Source organism: Calypte anna, chromosome 1, assembly GCF_003957555.1.
Source record: "Calypte anna isolate BGI_N300 chromosome 1, bCalAnn1_v1.p, whole genome shotgun sequence".
In the NCBI taxonomy this organism is placed as follows: Eukaryota; Metazoa; Chordata; class Aves; order Apodiformes; family Trochilidae; genus Calypte; species Calypte anna.
The window spans coordinates 196,556,550-196,578,331 of record NC_044244.1 but is presented as its reverse complement, the minus strand read 5'-3'; the positions used below and the strand labels follow the sequence as shown (position 1 = coordinate 196,578,331).

General features: G+C 46.1%; 1 protein-coding gene across 1 annotated transcript in view; it reads left to right on the top strand.

Moving 5' to 3' along the window:
• FCHSD2 (FCH and double SH3 domains 2) overlaps nt 1–21,782 on the top strand; it is a 226,197-nt gene that overhangs the window by 167,702 nt on the left and 36,713 nt on the right. Inside the window, exons 10-12 of the mRNA XM_030460209.1 lie at nt 1,334–1,429; nt 19,210–19,326; nt 21,664–21,768. Coding sequence (XP_030316069.1) covers nt 1,334–1,429; nt 19,210–19,326; nt 21,664–21,768 — 318 coding nt within the window. The remainder of the gene's footprint in view (nt 1–1,333; nt 1,430–19,209; nt 19,327–21,663; nt 21,769–21,782) is intronic.

The following is a 21,782-nucleotide window of genomic DNA, read 5'->3' as shown; positions in this document are numbered from 1 at the left end:
TGTGTGTCCTACCCATCACTTCTGAATATCTGAGCCTTGCCTTGCCCAGGAGCACAAAATCCTCGTGGTTGGAAAGGACCTTGAGGCTCATGAAAAAGCTGTCAGCCCACAGCTTGGACAGGAGCACTCTGTGCTGGGTTAGGAACTGGCTGGAGGGCCGGGCCCAGAGAGTGGTGCTGAACGGGGCTGCATCCAAATGGCGGCCGGTCACTAGTGGTGTCCCCCAGGGATCAGTGTTGGGCCCAGTGCTGTTTAATATCTTGAGTGAGGATTTAGATGAGGGGATTGAGTCCATCATCAGCAAATTCCCAGATGACCCCAAGCTGGGGGGGAGTGTGGATCAGCTGGAAGGCAGGAGGGCTCTGCAGAGGGACCTGGAGAGACTGGAGAGTTGGGCTGATCCCAATGGGATGAGGTTCAACACGGCCAAGTGCCGGGTCCTGCACTTTGGCCACAACAACCCCATGCAGTTCTACAAGCTGGAGACAGAGTGGCTGGAGAGCAGCCAGGCAGAAAGGGACCTGGGAGTCTGGATTGGCAGAAAGCTGAAGAGGAGGCAGCAGTGTGGCCAGGTGGCCAAGAAGGCCAATGGCATCCTGGGCTGGATCAGGAAGAGCGTGGCCAGCAGGTCCAGGGAAGGGATTCTGCCTCTGTGCTCAGCTCTGGGGAGGCCACAGCTTGAGTCCTGTGTCCAGTTCTGGGCCCCTCAGCTGAGGAAGGAGCTTGAGGTGCTGGAGCAGGTCCAAAGGAGGCAAGTGGGCTGGGGAAGGGATCCAGCAGAGATGCTGTGAGGAGAGGCTGAGGGAGCTGGGGGTGTTGAGGCTGGAGAAGAGGAGGCTCAGGGGAGACCTCATCACTCTCTGCAACTCCCTGAAAGGAGGTTGGAGCCAGGGGGGGGTTGGTCTCTTTTCTCAGGCAACTCTCAGCAAGACAAGAGGCCATGGTCTGCAGTTGTGCCAGGGGAGGTTTAGGTTGGAGATTGGAAAGAATTTCTTTCTGGAGAGGGTGATCAGGCATTGGAATGGGCTGCCCAGGGAAGGGGTGGATTCTCCGTGTCTGGAGCTATTTCCAAAGAGCCTGGATGTGGCACTGAGTGCCATGGGCTGGGAACCACGGGGGGAGTGGATCAAGGGTTGGACTTGAGGATCTCTGAGGTCCCTTCCAACCCGGCCAATTCTATGATTCTATGATTCATCAGGTCCAACCATCCTCAATTTCCTCTCGTTGCATTCGAGCTCCTGCCTCTGTTGGGAGTGGTTTGCTTCATTTTCCTGCCACTTGTTTTTCAGTTTTACAAAATAAGGGATCTAAATGGGCTTTGTTCTTTCCCCAGGTGGTGCGAGATTACAATCTCCAGCTGTTCTTGCAGGAAAACTCAGTTTTTCACAAACCTCAGCCTTTCCAGTTCCAGCCAAGCGACAGTGACACTGTAAGAGCCCTGCTGAATTCCTTGATTTATTTGCTTCTGCTCTCTTTTTAAGAATGTTGTTGTAAATAAGCAAGAGAATGATGCTCACTGTTTAACCTCTTGCTGTATTTTTGGAAAAGAAATTGCAAGTGCCTTGGTTCCACCAGCTCAGCTTGCAGTAGGTGGGTGGTGGTAACACAAGCATCAGACTCAACATCTTTCACAGAAGAGCTGAATTTTGTCTTTTGCTTCCAGATTTGTGACTCAGAGTTCTGTGTTTCCCTGCTTTCAATGTAATTCTTGCTACATTTTGTTAGCTTTTTATCATGCTGGTGAGATTCTCATAGTTTTCACTGATTTTCACTGCTACTCAACTACAACGTGTGATGCTGGACCAAATAAAGTGTCCATACACCTCTAAATTTCTCAGTGAATAGTTACACATACACATATATTATTGATTTAGAAAGACATTGAATGCCAGAATGATCTCAGATAATATTATTTTGCTGCATATGTTGCTTCCAGATAAATCATTAATGACATTAAAACTGAATAAACCAGTCTGAAAGTGCATTTCCAAGCAGCACTTCCCTGAAAATGGGTTGTTGATGTCCCACCAATACAACTAAGGTTATTTTAAGAAATAACAGTTTAAAACCAGTCAAGATCTTTAAAAAAGCTTAAATCTGGTGCAGCTTTTTATTACTTGAAATCTATAAACTGCCTTAGACTGCCTTTATCTCCAGGTGATTAAATACAAGAACCCTGTTACTAGGTACATAAATGATTTTTCCAGCCATCCTAACACCTGTAACACAATTCCCTTTGCCTTCCTATTTTAACAAACTGTTGGTTTGCCTTTACTTCCAGCTCCTTTGTGTGGTTTTCCTTGTTCTTAATCCTACCAGCAGAATCTTGGTGTCTTTGCCCTTCTAACCTTTGCTGCTGTTTTCCTCCTTGTGCAATCTCTGCCTCAGAGTTTTAACACGGTTCAGCTGGTGGATATTGAGCCCTCACCTCTCAGTGCTCTGAGAATGACCATAGCAGAGGTATCTGGTTGTGTTTACACTTGTGTCATCATTTCTGTGCATGTGGTTTGGGGGCTGGGTTTGCACTCACCTAGAGGTGGCAACTGAATGCATCACAGGTTTAATTTTATTGCACAATGAGATATAAATTAAGGAAGAAAAAAGCCCTTTCACTGTGTTATTTGTGGGGTGCAGCTTCCCTCTTCTCTTCTGCACTTGCACAAAGGTTGCAATTGGTCTTCTGCTCTTTTTGGGGGGGCATGAATTCAAATTTCACAGCTCCAGATAGGGCTGTGTGTAACTGGTTCCTTCTCTAATGTGAACGGGGAAGCTTGTCTAACAACTGGAGGCTCTTATGCACTGATGGAATGCTGTCCCACTACTAATTTAATTTTATTCTTTTTTTTTATTATTATTTTCCAGGGGGCTATCCCTATGTAAAATACAACTGTAATTCACTCTTAATATCAGCATTTTAAAATGACATCATTCTTTGATTTGGCACTTGTGTGGTGTGGCAGCATAGGCTGCTGGTGGTGTTTGACTTCAGGAGCTTTTAAGGAGGCAATGGTTGGGTTTTTCATGTCTACAGATGTCCTGGGGCCTCAGTCTTTACTTGGGCTGTGGAATTACAGCATTTCTTCATTGCATTTTATTTTGTTGAGCCTCTGGCTGCTTGTGCTCAGTTTTCCCCAAAATCAACAAATGATGCAGGCATCTTTATGAGCTGTTTAATTATGCCTGGGCAATTGCAGGTTACACATTCACCAGATTTCATCAATAAATGCAAGAGAATGAGGGCTTTTTCTCAGGCTTTTGAATGAGTCAGAAATTGTATGTTTGCTAATTAATCAAACAGTGTTTAATTGAAGAACCATTACCAAGCATTCTCTTGCCACGTATTCTTTCTAGATGAGCTGCAGAGATTGGCTGTTGGCTTTCAGTTTTGGTTGGGTTTTTGGGGTTTTTTTTGTGGATTATGCATGATAATTTTGGATATGGATTCAAACTAGAGGAGAGGAGATTTAGTCTGGAAGTGAGGAAAAAGTTCTTCACCATGAGGGTGATGAAACCCCATCCCTGGAAGTTTTTAAGGCCAGGTTGGATGGGGCTTGGAGCAACCTGGGCTGTGGGAGGGGTCCCTGCACATCCAGGGGTTGGAACTGGAGGAGCTTTTGGGTCCCTTCCAACCCTAAAAATTCTGTGATTCTGTGATTTTCACATAAAAAATGAACACTGGAAGAAATATAAGTAGAGTGCTGAATCCCAGACTGGTTTCCAGTTCCATCCCCCCTGTATGAGCAGGGACACCTCCCACCAGCCCAGCTTGCTCAAGGCCCTCAAGATTAAGATATGTACTCAAATATTTAATATTAACCTTTCCCAAGAAGAAATTATGGCCTCTCCTCAAATTCCTATGACTGGAGTCAAAATTAGGAGCACTTAAGTATTCCTGGAATGAATTTTTAAGCATTGTAGGCAAGAAGAATGTTTTCAACAACATGGATGTGGAACTCACCTCCATGGAAAACTCTAAATGCTTTTTTAGAACTCTAATTTTATATATATATATAAACCATATTTATATGGTCCACCTCAGTTTGGTTTTAAGAGGGGAGAGCTGTTGCCAGAGAATGGATTCCCATGCAGTCCTTGAGTCAGGTCCAAAAACTCAGTTTATTTTCAAAATACTCTCCATGTGCACAGGCAGAACCTCTGAAAGAGACAGTTCCTAAGAAGAGTAGGTCTGAAATTATTTTCTATCAATATTCAATTTTTTTGTTTCCCCAGCATCACACTAAAAGTGGCTGAGATGAGTGTCCACAAAGAGAAGTCTGCTAGAAAACATCAAGCAGCTCTTTTCCACTATTTAAAAAATTGTCTTGAGCTTAACTTTATACCTTTGCTAATGTCACTAAATTATGGAGTGCTTCAGCTAATTTTGACTAACATGAATTCCCATTTTTTTAAAAGAATGGGGTTTTTTTTGCTTTTTTTTTTAATAAGCCCTTTTTCCCTTAAGGAAATGAAGAAATCATTGATCAATCCCTAAAGACTTTTCATCCTTTCGAGAAACAAATTCACCAAATGAACCTTTGTGCATAGCCAGAGGAGATATAAAAAAGAAAACAACTAAGAAAGTCTTTTGAAACACCTTCAGCAAAAAAAAACAAAACAGTCAGCACATGCTGACCTTCCACAGAGGCTGCTGCTATATTCAGTATATGACATTTTAATCATCAAACATCCTCCCAACGAGGCAAGGGAGATAGATTAAGCCCACAGAAATCTCTTTGTGTTGCAAAAACACTGTCCCCATGCTTCCCAGATAAGCCTGAGCTGCAAGAAAAAGGCAACATAAAAAGGAAATACTTCAGCTTTTCTCTCTTTCCTGTGTGGAAAAGGTTCTTTTTCCTTGACCTGCCTGTTATCAGGTGAGAAAATGAGGCAGCTGCCCAAAAGCTTGGCTGTGGGGTGGGGAGTGGCAACAAAAAGCTGACACTCTATTTTTTGGAGGGCTTTTTTCCTGTTTTGTTTTCCTCTCTGTGTCACCCCTGACCAGAGTTTCCCCTGTTACATTACTGAGGCTCTCGTTGGCTTGGAGCACGTGAGTCCAAAATGCTGCCAGATCCATAGGACAGCTTGGAAATGGGGGAAAAAAATTGATTTTCTCACTGTCATCTGCAGAAAAAGATCTCTGGGTGAGATGGGGGAAAGTTTTTGCCCTTCATGACCTGGATGTAGAAATTTTGTGGATGGAGTGTGAGAATAAGGATGAATTTCTCTTCACTGTCATCCACAGCGTTTGACACCGTCTCCCACAGCATCCTCCTGAAAAAGCTGTCAGCCCATGGATCAGCCAGGAGCACTCTGTGCTGGGTTAGGAACTGGCTGGAGGGCCGGGCCCAGAGAGTGGTGCTGAACGGGGCTGCATCCAAATGGCGGCCGGTCACTAGTGGTGTCCCCCAGGGATCAGTGTTGGGCCCAGTGCTGTTTAATATCTTGAGTGAGGATTTAGATGAGGGGATTGAGTCCATCATCAGCAAATTCACAGATGACCTCAAGCTGGGGGGGAGTGTGGATCAGCTGGAAGGCAGGAGGGCTCTGCAGAGGGACCTGGAGAGACTGGAGAGTTGGGCTGATCCCAGTGGGATGAGGTTCAAGACAAGAACCCCATGGGGAGCTGCAGGCTGGGCACAGAGTGGCAGAAAGGGAGCTGGGATTGGCAGGAAGCTGAAGAGGAGGCAGCAGTGTGGCCAGGTGGCCAAGAAGGCCAATGGCATCCTGGGCTGGCTGAGGAAGAGCGTGGCCAGCAGGTCCAGGGAAGGGATTCTGCCCCTGTGCTCAGCTCTGGGGAGGCCACAGCTTGAGTTCTGTGTCCAGTTCTGGGCCCCTCAGCCCCTCAGGAAGGAGCTTGAGGTGCTGGAGCAGGTCCAAAGGAGGCAAGTGGGCTGGGGAAGGGATCCAGCAGAGATGCTGTGAGGAGAGGCTGAGGGAGCTGGGGGTGTTGAGGCTGGAGAAGAGGAGGCTCAGGGGAGAGCTCATCACTCTCTGCAACTCCCTGAAAGGAGGTTGGAGCCAGGGGGGGGTTGGTCTCTTTTCCCAGGCAACTCTCAGCAAGACAAGAGGCCATGGTCTGCAGTTGTGCCAGGGGAGGTTTAGGTTGGAGATTGGAAAGAATTTCTTTCTGGAGAGGGTGATCAGGCATTGGAATGGGCTGCCCAGGGAAGGGGTGGATTCTTCGTGCCTGGAGCTATTTCCAAAGAGCCTGGATGTGGCACTGAGTGCCATGGGCTGGGAACCACGGGGGGAGTGGATCAAGGGTTGGACTTGATGATCTCTGAGGTCCCTTCCAACCCAGCCAATTCTAGGCTTCTATGATTCTAAGCTACAGTTGATGAACTACAGAAGAATATTTTTAATTTCTGAGCAGCTTGTATTAAATAATATAAGATAACATAACAATATAACATATGTAATATAATATAACATTGACATAATATATGTAATATATAATTACACATAATATACACATTACACATAATATAGTGTAATATGATATGATGCAAGATAAAATATAAAATATAATGTGATATTATATATATATATATATATATATATAACATAATCAATATAATATATTATTTATACAAAGTATAGTTATAAAAAGACCTAATTCTTCCTTGTGGCAAGGCCTCTGGAAGTTGCTCAGGAGTTTGGAAGTAAACAGAAATTCCTGTCTCAAAGGGAATCAGGATTCAGAGCAGGGGTATTTACACATTCCAGCATTTACTACTGAATGTATTTAAATACTCAAAATTTATTTTAAACTTGTTTAGTATTAAACATGCCTGAGTGTTTAAAAAAACCTTGGTTTTCTAAATAACGTTAGGTTCTGCTTCTATAGTTATTGAATGTAAATATTTGATGTTTCCTATAAATACTTCAATCCAGAAAAGCTCATGAAATATCAACTTCAAGTAAAAATAACCCTTCATGTAAAATTAAATTAGCAAGTCCAGAGAACGCTCTGTTTCTGTGTATAAAGCAGTCTGTGCTTTAAAAGCAGAACAGAGTAAAGTGATTGCTTTTAATTATAGTTTCCATGAAGCTAAACACAGCCAAAATGTTCTGACTCAATTTTATCAATGCATAAAGCATTAAGAACTATTGCTGAGGAGGAATTCAGCCACTCAGCAAAGAAATGTTCAGTAGGTGGAACTGGCAAAGCTTTGCAATCCCTCCTTAACTTCAGAGATTCATGGAATGGTTTGGGTTGGAAAGGACCTTAAAAGTCATCCAGATCCAACCCCAATTCCATGGGCAGGGACCCCTCCCACAGCCCGGGTCACTCCAAGCCCCATCCAACCTGAGCTGAGACACTGCCAGGGATGAGGCAGCCACAGCTTCCTTGGGAAATCCACTCCAGGGTTTCACCACCCTCACCCCAAACAATTTCTCCTTCCCATCTCCTCTCCATCTCCCCTCTTGCAGCTGGAAACCCTTCCTCCTCATCCCATCCCTCCAGGCCCTTGTCCAAAGTCCCTCCCCAGCTTTCCTGGAGCCCCTTCAGGCACTGGAAGGTGATTCAAGGGCTCCCCAGAAACTTCTCTTCTCCAGGCTGAACACCCCCAACTCTCTCAACCTATTCCAGGGTGTCCCCTAAGGACAGTCAGACCTTGGAAGGGTCTCCCAGGGGAAGGGGGAGATTCCTCCACTTGGGGAAGTTGGAAGTCTCAGCTCCATGGGATGCTGGGACAGCTCAGATCAACAATAATAATATTAAAAGGGTTGGAGCAGAGGGGCCTTGAGGTCCCTTCCCACCTGAGATTCAGGGATTCTAAGGTGTGAGGGAAGAGCTTCTTTCTTTCCTTCACTGTTTTTCTCTGCTGACACAGGAGATGTGGCTGCCCCATCCCTGGCAGTGTCTCAGCCCAGGTTGGATGGGGCTTGGAGAAACCTGGGCTGTGGGAGGGGTCCCTGGCCATGCAGGGGTTGGAACTGGAGGAGCTGGAAGGTCCCTTCCAACCTGGCCTTCAAAATTTCCAGGCAGCCACAGCTTCCTTGGGCAACCTCTCCCAGACTCTCCCCAGCCTCAAACTCCAGAATTTCTTCCCCATCTCCAACCTCAATCTCCCCTTTCTCTCCAACTTTTAACCCATTTCCCTTCTCCTCTCCCTACCCCCCCGTGTCCAAAGCCCTCCCCCAGCTTTCTTGGAGCCCCTTCAGATATTGGAAGGTTGCTCTGAGCTCCCCTGGGAGCCTCCTCTTCTCCAGGCTGAACAACCCCAACTTTGTTCACACAGCATCACTAAAACTGATTTTACTTAATTTCCCCCATCCCAATCCTGGTTAAAATAAAGATCTGACATCCAACATCCATGTTTGAGGTTGGTATTGAAAGAATAATTTGGAGAAAAGGGAAAGTCCACACTCTGGAGTTCCTGAGTTGAACATTAACATCATTTCTGATTTACCTTAAAGATAATGAGCTGGGATTGGCTGATACTTAATGGATATCATTTTAATTTGAAGAGAATTTTAAAATTAAGGGAATCAATTTGATTTGAAACTGAAAAAAACATTTATTTATTGGTTTTTACAATCAGGTAACACTGTTTCTACCAGTCAGGTGAGAGCAGAAGTAAGACTTGCAATAAGTGGCCACTTTAGAAATACCTCTTTTTTTTACACTGCATTGAAAATAGGTATGAAATCAATTTCTCTGTGTCAAAGTTGATTCAAGATATGCTGGGTTTTTTTTTTTACCTTGATCACCTAATTTTTCTGTATTTCTAGTTATAACCAAACACATTCTAGATTTTTGGAAAAGTGGGATGTGAGTGTAGCTGCTGTGATAGCTAAGGAAATGAGGATGAGAGGGGAAGTACATTAACAAAAATGGAAAAATTTATTTTAGTGACAAGGTGAAAAGCTTTTAAAAAAATAAGGTGAAAATTTTAAAAATAAAAATACTGGTGGCTTGTAATCTCTTGCTTTATAACAGAGAAGCTTAACACAAAACCATCAGACATTTGGAGCAGCAAAACTGTGTTCATGACATCTAATAAAAAAAGGACATTTAAGAGTCCTGTCCTTCCAAACAAAAATAGAGATGGGAAAAACATGTACAACCTTTTCACTAGCCCTGTCCTAATATCTTGAGCATCAGCTGCTTCAAGAATCTGTGTGCCAAGGAGGTTTCAGAGGAGATTTCTTGCTGTAATGGTCACTGATCCCCCCAAAAATATTCATTGAAACAGAATTAAAAATAAACAAGCCCCTAAAAACCAACTGGGTAAATTATTTCATGCATAGGGTTGTGCAAATCATAGAATCATAGAACTGGCTGGGTTGGAAGGGACCTCAGAGATCATCGAGTCCAACCCTTGATCCGCTCCCCCCGTGGTTCCCAGCCCATGGCACTCAGTGCCACATCCAGGCTCTTTGGAAATAGCTCCAGACACGGAGAATCCACCCCTTCCCTGGGCAGCCCATTCCAATGCCTGATCACCCTCTCCAGAAAGAAATTCTTTCCAATCTCCAACCTAAACCTCCCCTGGCACAACTTGAGACCATGGCCTCTTGTCTTGCTGAGAGTTGCCTGGGAAAAGAGAGCAACCCCCCCTGGCTCCAACCTCCTTTCAGGGAGTTGCAGAGAGTGATGAGGTCTCCCCTGAGCCTCCTCTTCTCCAGCCTCAACACCCCCAGCTCCCTCAGCCTCTCCTCACAGCATCTCTGCTGGATCCCTTCACCAGCCCACTTGCCTCCTTTGGACCTGCTCCAGCACCTCAAGCTCCTTCCTGAGGGGCTGAGGGGCCCAGAACTGGACACAGGACTCAAGCTGTGGCCTCCCCAGAGCTGAGCACAGGGGCAGAATCCCTTCCCTGGACCTGCTGGCCACGCTCTTCCTCAGCCAGCCCAGGATGCCATTGGCCTTCTTGGCCACCTGGGCACACTGCTGGCTCCTCTTCAGCTTCCTGCCAATCCCAGCTCCCTTTCTGCCACTCTGTGCCCAGCCTGTAGCGCTGCTTGGGGTTGTTGTGGCCAAAGTGCAGGACCCGGCACTTGGCCGTGTTAAACCTCGTCCCATTGGAATCAGCCCAACTCTCCAGTCTGTCCAGGTCCTTTCAGGGGTACTTTGAGCAAGGTGAGCTTCAGTCACAGCAGGTGCTAGACACCAGCTTCAGTATTTTTGGGGATTTAAGTATTTTGCTATTAAAATTGGAGTTTTTAGTAAAAAGAACCCAAACGTGATCACTATTTTTCAGCCCAGATGATGTCAGAAAGTCCCAGGATCCCCTTTTTCTGTCCAGATATTCCAGAACTATCTTTCTTGTGATGACTTTAAATCTAATTATCTTTTTTATTCCCTGCCTGTTGGGATGTTGCTTATCCTTCTGCAGCCTCCGTCACTCACCACTGTGAGATAATTCATTTATTAGATTAAAAATCACAATGTGGTCATATAAGGCAGCAAAAGTAGTAGATTTGGTTCAGGTTTATCTCAGTATTTGTACAGAAGTTTATGTAACCTTTTGGTAGTGTATCTAGGTCCTTTTTTATTCTTTGGAGTGAAAAGAAAACCCACCCTGCATGCCACTAACCTTCCTTTTTCAAGGTGTTTGTTGTCCTGTTAGTGATGGTGAAAATGAACAGAAATGCCAACCAGTCCTAGCTTGCTCTTGGCTAAATTAAACTTATTTAATTCCACAACTGGAGACCAAAATGAGCACCACTTGGCTCACAAGTTTCTCAAAACTGCTGTTATTTAGCACTCAGCTGTGTCAAAAAATGTCATGCATATTGATGTTCGTGTTGTGCTTGCTTTTCACCCTTGCCATGAGGTTTTTCACCTCTTAAAAAGAACTGGTTTGGAGTTTTAGGTGTGTTTCGTGTGGGCCATTTGCATGCAAGAAATGTTTTCTGCTTTTTTTTGTGAAGGAAACTGCTTTGGGTTTTTAAGCAACAACAAAAAAAAAATCAGCTTTTTAGGCTCAGGAGCCCAATTTCTTTTTTGCTCTGTGCTTGTGCCATCTGCCTCCAGATATAGCTGCAGAAATAAGGGAATGCAAGCTGGGTGTTTGCCCCTGTCAAAAGGCAACTTCTGCACCTGCAACAACATTTCAGACAAAACTGGAGAAGTGCCATGTGTCTGGAGACTGAATTTGTTCATTTGAGCAGCAGCATTGCCAGCCCTTAAGCTCTTTAGCTGCTTGGAGTCATCTTGTGCTTTCTCTTGGTTTGCTGATTGAATTTTTAGCACTAAACACTGCTTTCCCTGTAACCCAAACCCTGAAAGAGCAGCAGGATGCCCTTCTATCTTTAGCTCAGGTTTTTGGGCTCTTCCTTCATTCCTTGGCCATAGTGGTTTAGGTTTTCTTCTTTTTTGGAAGAGGTTAAATTGAGTCATTGGACATCTTAACCACCACCAAGTTACAGTCCTAAAAAACACTTCAGCAAGAGCTTAATTTAGGAAATTGGCTTAGGACCAGACACTTTGGTTGCCCCACCTTCTTCTCTACACTTCATTTTTTTATGCCTCCAGCAGATAAACCTCTGGTTTAGCATCTTTTTTCATAGCTGCTTAAATGGCAGTGGTGTTTGTGGTTCTTACTTGATAAAATCCTCTTACTTATCTTTACCTGAGGACCTGACTTCTCAAGTCACCCTTGAAATCCTCAGTTCTCTTCCGTGCCACCCAGCTTGCTGCTGCTCCTCTGCTTCAGAATTCCTCCTCAGCCATCAGGTGAGGTTCCTCCCTGTGACACCTTCTCCATTTATTCAGAAAACATTCCAGGTTCTGATGGGTTTAAAACCTTTCTCCTGGCACCATTCAGAGCATCCCCACTGCTCTCCCTGCTCCTGGCCAGATGAGGAATCCCTCTTTTCAGCTGCTTCCTCAGGAGACCAAATTTTGCCTCTAGATCTCATCTTCTCCTTCTGCCTCTATTTCTGGGATCCACACAGACCAGAGCTCTGGGTTCCTCCCCAACTCTTTTTTATCATCCCATTTTTTTTATATGTATATTTAGGCCTTTCAGCAAGGATGAGGTCTGCTTGGATGCAATAGTGCTTGATGGAAGCTGATACAACCCTGCTGATCCAAGAACACTTCATTTTATTTTTTTTTAGTACACCCTCAGGAGTAGCCACAAAGTTTGCATTCATTTTTTCTGGCTGAGTGCTTTTTGATCAATAAGATTAAAACACACTTGGGATAACAGAGAAGGTTATCAAGAAGTCTGGATTCCTCATGAAAATGAGAGGCTGAGGGTTGGACAAAAATCAGTGGGAGGTGTTCGAACTGGGGAGAGGCAACATCCAACCATTTGTGTTCAGTTTGGGGGCACCTCGATGCCAAAAGAATCACAGAAAGTGAGGGGTTGGAAGGGACCTCAAAAGATCACTGAGTGCAACCCCCCTGCCAGAGCAGGGTCACCTCCAGCAGGTGACACAGGGACACATCCAGGGGGGGTTTGAATGTCCCCAGAGAAGGAGACTCCACAACCTCCCTGGGTAGCCTGGGCCAGGGCTCCCTCACCCTCACAGGGAAAACATTCTTCCTAATATTTATGTGGAACCTCCTGTGCTCCAGTTTATACCCCCTGTACCTTGTCCTGTCACTGGACATCCCTGAGAAGTTTTTAATTACCAATGAGAGAGAAGTTATCACAGGCAGAGCAACACAACACAGAATCACAGAAAGTGAGGGGTTGGAAGGGACCTCAAAAGATCATGAAGTGCAACCTTCCTGCCAGAGCAGGGTCACCTCCAGCAGGTGACACAGGGACACATCCAGGGGGGGTTTGAATGTCCCCAGAGAAGGAGACTCCACAACCTCCCTGGGTAGCCTGGGCCAGGGCTCCCTCACCCTCACAGGTAAAGTGCTTCCTAATATTTATATGGAACCAGTTTGTACCCATTGCCCCTTGTCCTGTCACTGGACATCCCTGAGAAGCTCCTGGCTCCATCCTCCTGGCTCTCTCCCCTTACATATTTATAAACATTCCTGAGCTCACCCCTCATTCTCCTCTTCTCCAAGAGCCCCTCAGCTCCCTCAGCCTTTCCTCACTAGGAGATGTTCCACTCCCTCCATCCCCTTGGTGCCTCTGCCCTGGACTCTCTCCAGCAGTTCCCTGTCCTTCTGGAACTGAGGGGCCCAGAACTGGACACAAGATTCCAGATGTGGCCTCACCCGGCCACAGAGGGGTAGAAAAAAAGGACATTGAGTTGTTGGGGCAAGTCCAAAGAAAGGCAGCAGAGCTGGGGGAGGGTTTGGAAAACATCTCCTGTGAGGACCTACTGAGTCTGGGGAAAGGAGGCTGAGAGGAGACCTTATCCCTCTTTACAAATACCTGAAAGAAAATTGTTTTGAGACTGGGGTTGGTCTCTTCTCACTGGTGACAGATGACAGGACAAGGGGAAATGGACTCAAGTTGCATCAGGGGAGATTTAGGTTCAGGATTTAGGATCAGAAGAAACTTCTTTACAGGAAGGGTTGTTAAGCACTGGAACAGACTCCCCAGGGAGGTGGTGGAGTCTCCATCACTGAATGTGTTTAAATACCATCTGGAAGTGGTGCTTGGGAACATGGTTTATTGGTGGGTGATCAGAAATAGGGTAATAGGATTAGGATGAGGTTGGGTTCTCGATCTTGAAGTTCTTTCCCATCCTGAGCTGGGATTCTGCTCAGATTTGCAACTCTGAAAGGCTCAGCTGGAAGCTTTGCAAAAGTCAACAAAGCAGCTGTACAAAAAAAAAAATGCTTACTCCAGTAAGCTGGGAACAAAACCTGAGGTCAGATGTTATCTTAAAGATTGGATGTGCCTAAATAAATCCACGTGTTTGTCCTCTTGATGTTTTGCAATCACCCAGTGGAGTCCTTTGACGTCAGCAGTGGAAGAGGTCAAAGAGTCATGAAGAGACAGAGTCAGACAAAGCCACCTCAGTCCCAGCAGGTGAAAACCAATTTAATCCTGAGCCTGAGGAGGTGGCTGAAGGAGCTGTACCTTCCTTTCCTTGGGAGGAAGCTTTTGCCTTCCTACCTTTCCATGTACTCAAAATGCACTTCAAACTTTCCCCCTCCTCTTCTGAGCTGCTCTGCATCTTGTCTAACAATTCCCTTTACTTGGAAAACAGCATTTCCATGGGTTCTGTGGCTCTGTCCTGCTCCAGTGGGTGAACTTCATGGATATGTTGGTTTCTGGTTTGGAGCTAAAATATCTTGTTGTCTTATACTGGATTGTAAAAGCCTCTTGGGGGTTTAGTTCCTTCTCTGTGAGCAGCATAGGGATGCCAGCAACCTTCTGTCCCTCTTTTGATGCCTTCTAATGCATAAATTCAGGCATTCTGGGGTCCCCAACACAGGAAGGAGATGGAGGTGTTAGAGCAAGTCCAGAGGAGGCCATAGAGATGCTCGGAGGGTTGGAGCAGCTCTGGAGCCAGGGGGAGAGAGTTGGGGGTGTTCAGCCTGGAGAAGAGAAGGATCCAGGGAGCCCTTGGAGCATCTTCCAGTGCCTGAAGGGGCTCCAGGAAAGCTGGGGAGGGATTTGGGACAAGGACATGGAGTGATGGGATAACAGGCAATGGATTTAAACTGGAAGAGAGGAGATTTAGGTGAGATTTTAGGAAGTAATTCTTTGATGTGAGGGTGCTGAGCCCCTGTGCCAGGTTGCCCAAGGAAGCTGTGGCTGCCCCATCCCTGGCAGTGTCTCAGCCCAGGTTGGATGGGGCTTGGAGCAACCTGGGCTGTGGGAGGGGTCCCTGCCCATGGCAATGGGTCAGAACCAGTTGATCTTGAAGGTCCCATCCAACCCAAACTGGTCTGTCCTTCTTTCCTGACAAGCTGAAGCCCTGGAAGCTTCTTGGCTGAAGTAACAGCAGCATGAAAAAGATGCAGAAAGTGACCCAAGAGTCACCTGAAGCATTTCAGAGCCCTGTGGTGAGGGGGGGTGTGTGTGTGCAGGGGGGTTTCTTTCTTTCCCTCTCTTGCCTTTACTGCTGAAAATCATCTCTTTGACAACCCTTGCATCCCCTACCCCCAGCTCCCTTGTAGTACAGGGATGAATAAGAATAAAAGCCAGATTCAATTTTGATGAAAAGGAGCTTAGCTGAACAAAATCAGGAGCTGAACCAATTTTTGCCTCATTTTCAATTAAATCCTCTGATAGGATGTTAGCATAAGTTGGTATTATTACCTCTCCCATGGGAGCAGTGTAATCTAAAGGCATAAAAATCATGCTTGCAAAATCACTTTGGTTTGCTTCCCAGTAGCAATATCTTTGCTCCTGTCTGTACTTACAACTGGTATTAAAATTACTTCCCTTCTTTGGCACAGATCTTACCACTTTGTCTACTAAAATATCTGCTAAAGACCAGCTCAGATCCTGCAGCAGCTGGAGGCTTCTCACCAAGCCTGAAAATGATGCTCAGAGGGTTGGAGCAGCTCTGGAGTGAGGACACTGAGAGAGTTGGGGTTGTTCAGTCTGGAGAGGAAAAGGCTCCAAGGAGAGCTCAGAGCAACCTTCAGAGATCTGAAGGGGCTCCAAGAAAGCTGGGGAGGGACTTGTGAGGATGTCAGGGAGGGATAGGACATGGGGAATGGATTCAAACTGGAGGAGGGGAGATGGAGATTGGAAGTTAGGAAGAAGTTCTTCACCTGGAGGGTGGTGAGAGCCTGGCACAGGTTGTCCAGAGAGGTGGTGGAAGATTCCCCATCCCTGGAAGTTTTTGAGGACAGGTTGGATGGGGCTTGGAGCAACCTGGGCTGTGGGAGGGGTCCCTGCCCATGCAGGGGTTGGAACTGGAGGAGCTGGAAGGTCCCTTCCAAACCTGAAAATTCCGTGATTCCAGGAAAATACCTCCCTGTCTTCTGCTCTCTTCCCATTTTCCTGCTAGCTCACCTTGAATTTCTGCATCCTTCTGGGATCTTCTTGGGTTTCAAGCTACACCTGATGTAGAAAAATCCTCTCTCTTGAGACAGAGAGTGAGAGCAAGAAATTCATGGCCCCATCTTTCCTTTCACACCTGGATGCAGCCTCTGTTTTGAGCAGCATTGAGCACCCTCTCTCCTTTGTGGTAGTTTTATTTTTTTTTCTGGTTGATCTCAACAGTTGTGCAAGGTTTTTGGCAACCCAAGGAGGATTTAGGAATAAAAATAAATACAGGGTGTGACTGTTTGGGTAGGGAGGTGTGAATGAGTTAATAAGTTCTTCAGGAAAAGGAATTGTTCCTGAGAATCCCTTTTGGAACATTAATTAATTTAAATTAGAGAAATCACTAAATTTAGGTTGTAAGAATCTTTTCTGTTATACCAAAAGTCCACCCTGGGCAGGTGGGGTGAACAGAATGTCTTCCCCAGAGCTATTTTTACTGATGGAAAGAGCAGAAGATTGTCTCAGAAATTCATCATCGTAGAATCACAGACTGATTGAGGTTGGAAGGGACATCTGGAAGTCACCCAGGTCCAGATTCAGTTGCCCAGGACCTTGCCCAGGTGGCTTTTGGATATCTGCAAGGATGGAGACCCCACAACCTCTTTGGGCAACCTGGTCACCTGTAGAGGAAAAAAAGCATCCCAGGATGTTCAGAGGGAACCTCCTGGGTTTCAGGTTGTGTCCTGCCTCTGGCTTCCACTGGGAAGAGCCTGGCACCATTTTGAACCCTCCCTTCCCATATTTAGGAATATTGATGAGATCCCTCTGAGTTTTCTCCAGACTGAACCAGTCCCAGCTCTCTCAGTCTCTTTTCAGTGGAGGATGCTGCAGCCTCTTCATCATCTTCATGGCTCGTTCTTGGACCTTCTCCAACTGAATCATTATTAAGTTACTTATCCTTATGCAGGATGTGTGCCATAAATGTGTCCAGAATACCCACAGATGAATCCTAGAATGGTTTGGGTTGGAAAGGACCTTCAGAATTACCAATTCCAACCCCTGCATGGGCAGGAACCCCTCCCACAGCCCAGGTTGCTCCAAGGCCCATCCAACCTCTCCCTTCAACAATTCCAGGGAGGAGACATAATTTATTTTATTTTTTCAGAAAGATTAGGAATTATTTAAGTAATTAAATAATAGAAAGTCTGACTGCAGAGTTGCAGATGGCTTCTGTTCACTGTGTAGGCACTGGAGAACTACACCTTTCTTTAAATGGCATTTCTTGAGGGGGGTGGAATTAAATGTTTTTGGTTATTGACACAATAAAAGCAGATATATGATGAAATGATATTAAAAAACCCACCATTTGAAATCATGGAATGGTTTGGCTTAGAAGGGACCTTAAAGATCATCATGATCCAAGCCCCCTTCATGGCCAGGGACATTTCCCACTGGACCAGGTTGCTCAAGGCTTCATCCAACCTTTCCTTCAACACCTCCAGGGATGGGGCAGCCACATCCTCCCTTGGCAACCTATTCCAGTATCTTTATTGCCCTCCTGGTGAAGGATTTCATCCTGATATTTAACCTAAACCTCTTTCAGTTTAAAACCATTACCCTGTGTCCTGTCACTGTCCTCTTTGGGGAAGTTTTAATTTTGGAATTTGAGTTGCTGGTCAGGAATTGCTGTGCTGTTGTAAAAGCTGGCACTGTGCTTTGATCAGAAGTGACAAATAGTGAACCTGGATGGCCAGTTGCATCAGATTTACCTTTCATCTTTGCTTCTTACAATGCATTTTTTAGAAATCAGGTGACTTCCTTGTTAGGCCTTATCTCTTGGAGAGAGTCCAGGGGTGCAACAGTGGTTTCAGTTTCAGGCATCATGAAAATCTTGCATCCTGCTAGAACTGTGTCTGGGGCTGATCTTCCTGGAGCAGTTGAGCTCTGACTCCTTGTGAACTCAGATTTCCTTTCATAGTTCACAGAATCACAGAAAGTGGGGGGTTGTGTCAAGGTTTAACACTTTCCTGGCAATTAAACCAATTAACAGCTGCTCTCTATTAATCCCCCTCTCCTCCCTGATGAAGAAAGGAGAGAGAATAAGGGAGAGAGACTGATGGGTTGGGAACTAAACTACACAGCTTGAAGGAAACAGGAATGATAAATAGGAAATATTACTGAATATAGACAAATATAGAGGGAAAAAAAAATAGGGGGATGAAGGCAAAATGCCACTGTCACAGTTTAACACTGGCCTGGCAATTAAACCAATTAATAGCTGCTCCCTATTAATCCCCCTCCCTGATAAAGAAAGGAGAGGGAATAAGGGAGAGAGGCTGATGGGTTGGGAACTGAACTACACAGCTTGAATGAAACAGGAATGATAAATATGAAAAATTACTAAATCTACACAAATACACAGGAAAATGGATCCCAGGTTCCTCCCCCCTTTCCCCCAATAACTCTCACATCACCACCAAGGCTGCAGGGCAGCCCTGGGAAAATCCAGGCTGGAATCCTGGAGTCAGCAGCAGTTGGGAGCTGGAGGCAGGAACACACAGATTCAGGCTGGGATGGATCAGGAGCAGAGGCAGAGGAATGGATGGGATCCTCCCAGGATGCCCAAGCAAAGAGGGAGAGGGGAAGAAGGGGAAGCAGGAAGGGCTTTGACCTTGGAGATCCCTCCAATTTATCCTGAGGATGAGGTGGATGGGATGGAATCCTCTGTTTGCTCAATTCTGGCATCTCTCTTGTCCCTTCGTCCCCAAAGGAGGGTTCCAGGTGGGACCTCTTGACTCCTTTTCTCCTTTTGGAGGGCAAAATGTTCCTCAGAGCTGAGCAGTGTCCCTGGTTCTGCAGCCCAGGCTCCAGCTGGAACTCTAACCATGGGGTGGGATCAGTCCCAGCAGCAGCCACTGCCTGAGAAACTTGCTGTTCATTTCAGCAGTGCAGCTGCTTACAAGAGACTCAGCTGGAAGCAAAAGTCCAAGGCAGAAAATCCCCTTTATCCTGCCCCAAACCAGGACAGGTTGGAAGGGACCTCAAAAGATCATTGAGTGCAACCCCCCTGCCAGAGCAGGGTCACCTCCAGCAGGTGACACAGGGACACATCCAGGGAGGGTTTGAATGTCCCCAGAGAAGGAGACTCCACAACCTCCCTGGGCACCTTGTTCCAGGGCTCCAATTCTAGTTGGCTTTCCAGGTGATGGGACCATCCCAAAATCCCAAAGGAAGAGCATTATTATTTTTCCCCAGTCTTTCTTGTTTTGTCTGAAAACAAGGTGACAAATGTCACCTCAAGTCATCCTGTACCTAAATATCACCATCTCTCCAGGTGTAGCCTCCCAAGGTCTAGGTCAGGACTCATTCTCCTGGTTTTTTTCTCTTCCAGAGCCGACAACTGGAATCAGAAACTGGGACCACTGAGGAGCACAGCCTCAACAAGGAGGCTCGGAAATGGGCAACCCGGGTGGCTCGTGAGCACAAAAACATCATCCACAGCCAGAGGGTAGGTTCAGAAAACATCCACTCACACAACTTCTTTGCTGCAGGTCCTCATTTCCTGAAAAGAAGAGGTGCTGCAAGCTTAAAGGAATTATTTTTGTCCTCTTAGCCCTCTGGGCAAGCTGTCATTTTCCTCTTGGTTTTTCTTAGTGCAATAGACACAAAGTGCCAGGTTAGCAGCTCCTCAGAACCATGAGGTTCAACACGGCCAAGTGCCGGGTCCTGCACTTTGGCCACAACAACTCCATGGGGAGCTCCAGGCTGGGCACAGAGTGGCTGAAAGCAGCCAGGCAGAAAGGGACCTGGGAGTCTGGATTGCCAGGAAGCTGAAGAGGAGGCAGCAGTGTGCCCAGGTGGCCAAGAAGGCCAATGGCATCCTGGGCTGGCTGAGGAAGAGCGTGGCCAGCAGGTCCAGGGAAGGGATTCTGCCCCTGTGCTCAGCTCTGGGGAGGCCACAGCTTGAGTCCTGTGTCCAGTTCTGGGCCCCTCAGCCCCTCAGGAAGGAGCTTGAGGTGCTGGAGCAGGTCCAAAGGAGGCAAGTGGGCTGGGGAAGGGATCCAGCAGAGATGCTGTGAGGAGAGGCTGAGGGAGCTGGGGGTGTTGAGGCTGGAGAAGAGGAGGCTCAGGGGAGACCTCATCACTCTCTGCAACTCCCTGAAAGGAGGTTGGAGCCAGGGGGGGTTGCTCTCTTTTCCCAGGCAACTCTCAGCAAGACAAGAGGCCACGGTCTGCAGTTGTGCCAGGGGAGGTTTAGGTTGGAGATTGGAAAGAATTTCTTTGTGGAGAGGGTGATCAGGCATTGGAATGGGCTGCCCAGGGAAGGGGTGGATTCTCCGTGTCTGGAGCTATTTCCAAAGAGCCTGGATGTGGCACTCAGTGCCATGGTCTAGTAACTGCAACGGTGGTTCAAGGGTTGGACTTGATGATCTCTGATGTCCCTTCCAACCTATCTGATTCTATGATTCTGTGATTCTTTGGGTTGATACATTTTGTTATTCTCAAATAAATCTAGGTTGCATCCTCTACTTTCCTGTAGAAAACTTACAGACCTAACTCTGTCCTATGTAGCATCCCTCTGGTCAAGCTGAAGTTTCAGGGATCCTCTTCTCTCCGTTCTATCATGTTTATATTACCTATAGAAAAAAAATCTAAACTCCCCATTTGGAATCCTAAAGCCTTTTCAAGACCAGGAAAACCCACAAGTCACCCACATTAAATCTTAGGTGAAGAATTTAATGTTTTGTGTCTTCACACCAAACCAAGTGTGTAGTGATAAATTTATTTCTAAACATGTGGCTCAACACAGAAGAACCCAGGGCTGTATTTGAATGTCCCTTGGGTCAACAGGTTCCTTAAAACTCTACAGCAAAGCTCTTATGCTCTTGTTCAGAGAGTGTTGTGACTGCAGCTGACTTCTTGTGTTGACTTCTGCCTAAAAACATGTTTCATAACTTGCATAGACTAATTCAGATTAAAAGGATGGTGTCTGAACTACAGATCTCTGATATTTCATGAGCTTGCTGACCAGGAAAGGGGAGATCTGACTTCTAGATCCACTTCAATATTTACAGATTTGAGCCATCCCACTCAGGGGATGCTGTGTCCAGTTCTGTGGACATAGAAGGACACAGATCTGTTGGAACAAGTCCAGAGGAGAACCAGAAAACTGAGCACCTCTGCTCCAAGGAGAGGCTGAGAGAGCTGGGAATGTTCAGCCTGAGGAAGAGGAGATTTTGGGGGACTTCCCACCTTCCAATACCTGATGGGAACCTCCAGGAAGGCTGCAGAGGGACTTTTGATACCAGTGTCCAGCAACAGGACAAGGGGAGATGGTTTTACACTGAAGGAGAAGAGGTTTAGACTGAATCTTAGAAAGGTCTTCAGTATGAGGGTGCTGAGACTGTGGAACAGATTGTCCAGAGAAGCTGTTGATGCCTGGAGGTCATCAGGGTCAGGTTGGATGAGACCTTGAGCATCCTTGTCTGGATGAGAGGTGTCCCTGCCCATGGCAGGAGGGTTGGAACTGGATGGTCTTTAAGGTCCTTTCCAACCCAAACCATTCTGTGATCCTAAATCCCAACAACGAGTTGATTCCTACCACAACATCATGTTTTCATGAAGATGTTGCAAAAGTCCCCTAAGGAGAATTTCCATGTGAAATCCCATGTTTTCACATGGTCTTTTGACTTGGTCATTGCATTTTTTTTCCTGGAAAGGGTTATTGTCTGTCAAGCCAGCATCTAATCAAACAATAATTTCACTGACTTGTCATAAATATTTATCATGTAGATGACATGCTAGCATTTACCCCATCTGGGCTGTGTTTTCTTTTTCCTGACAGACACTTGAAGAGCTGGAATGCCATGGGCCTGTGATGTCTGAGCAAACCCGAGCAGAGCTGGAGCAGAAAATAGATGAAGCCAGAGAGAGCATTCGTAAGGCTGAGGTGAGATGGGAATT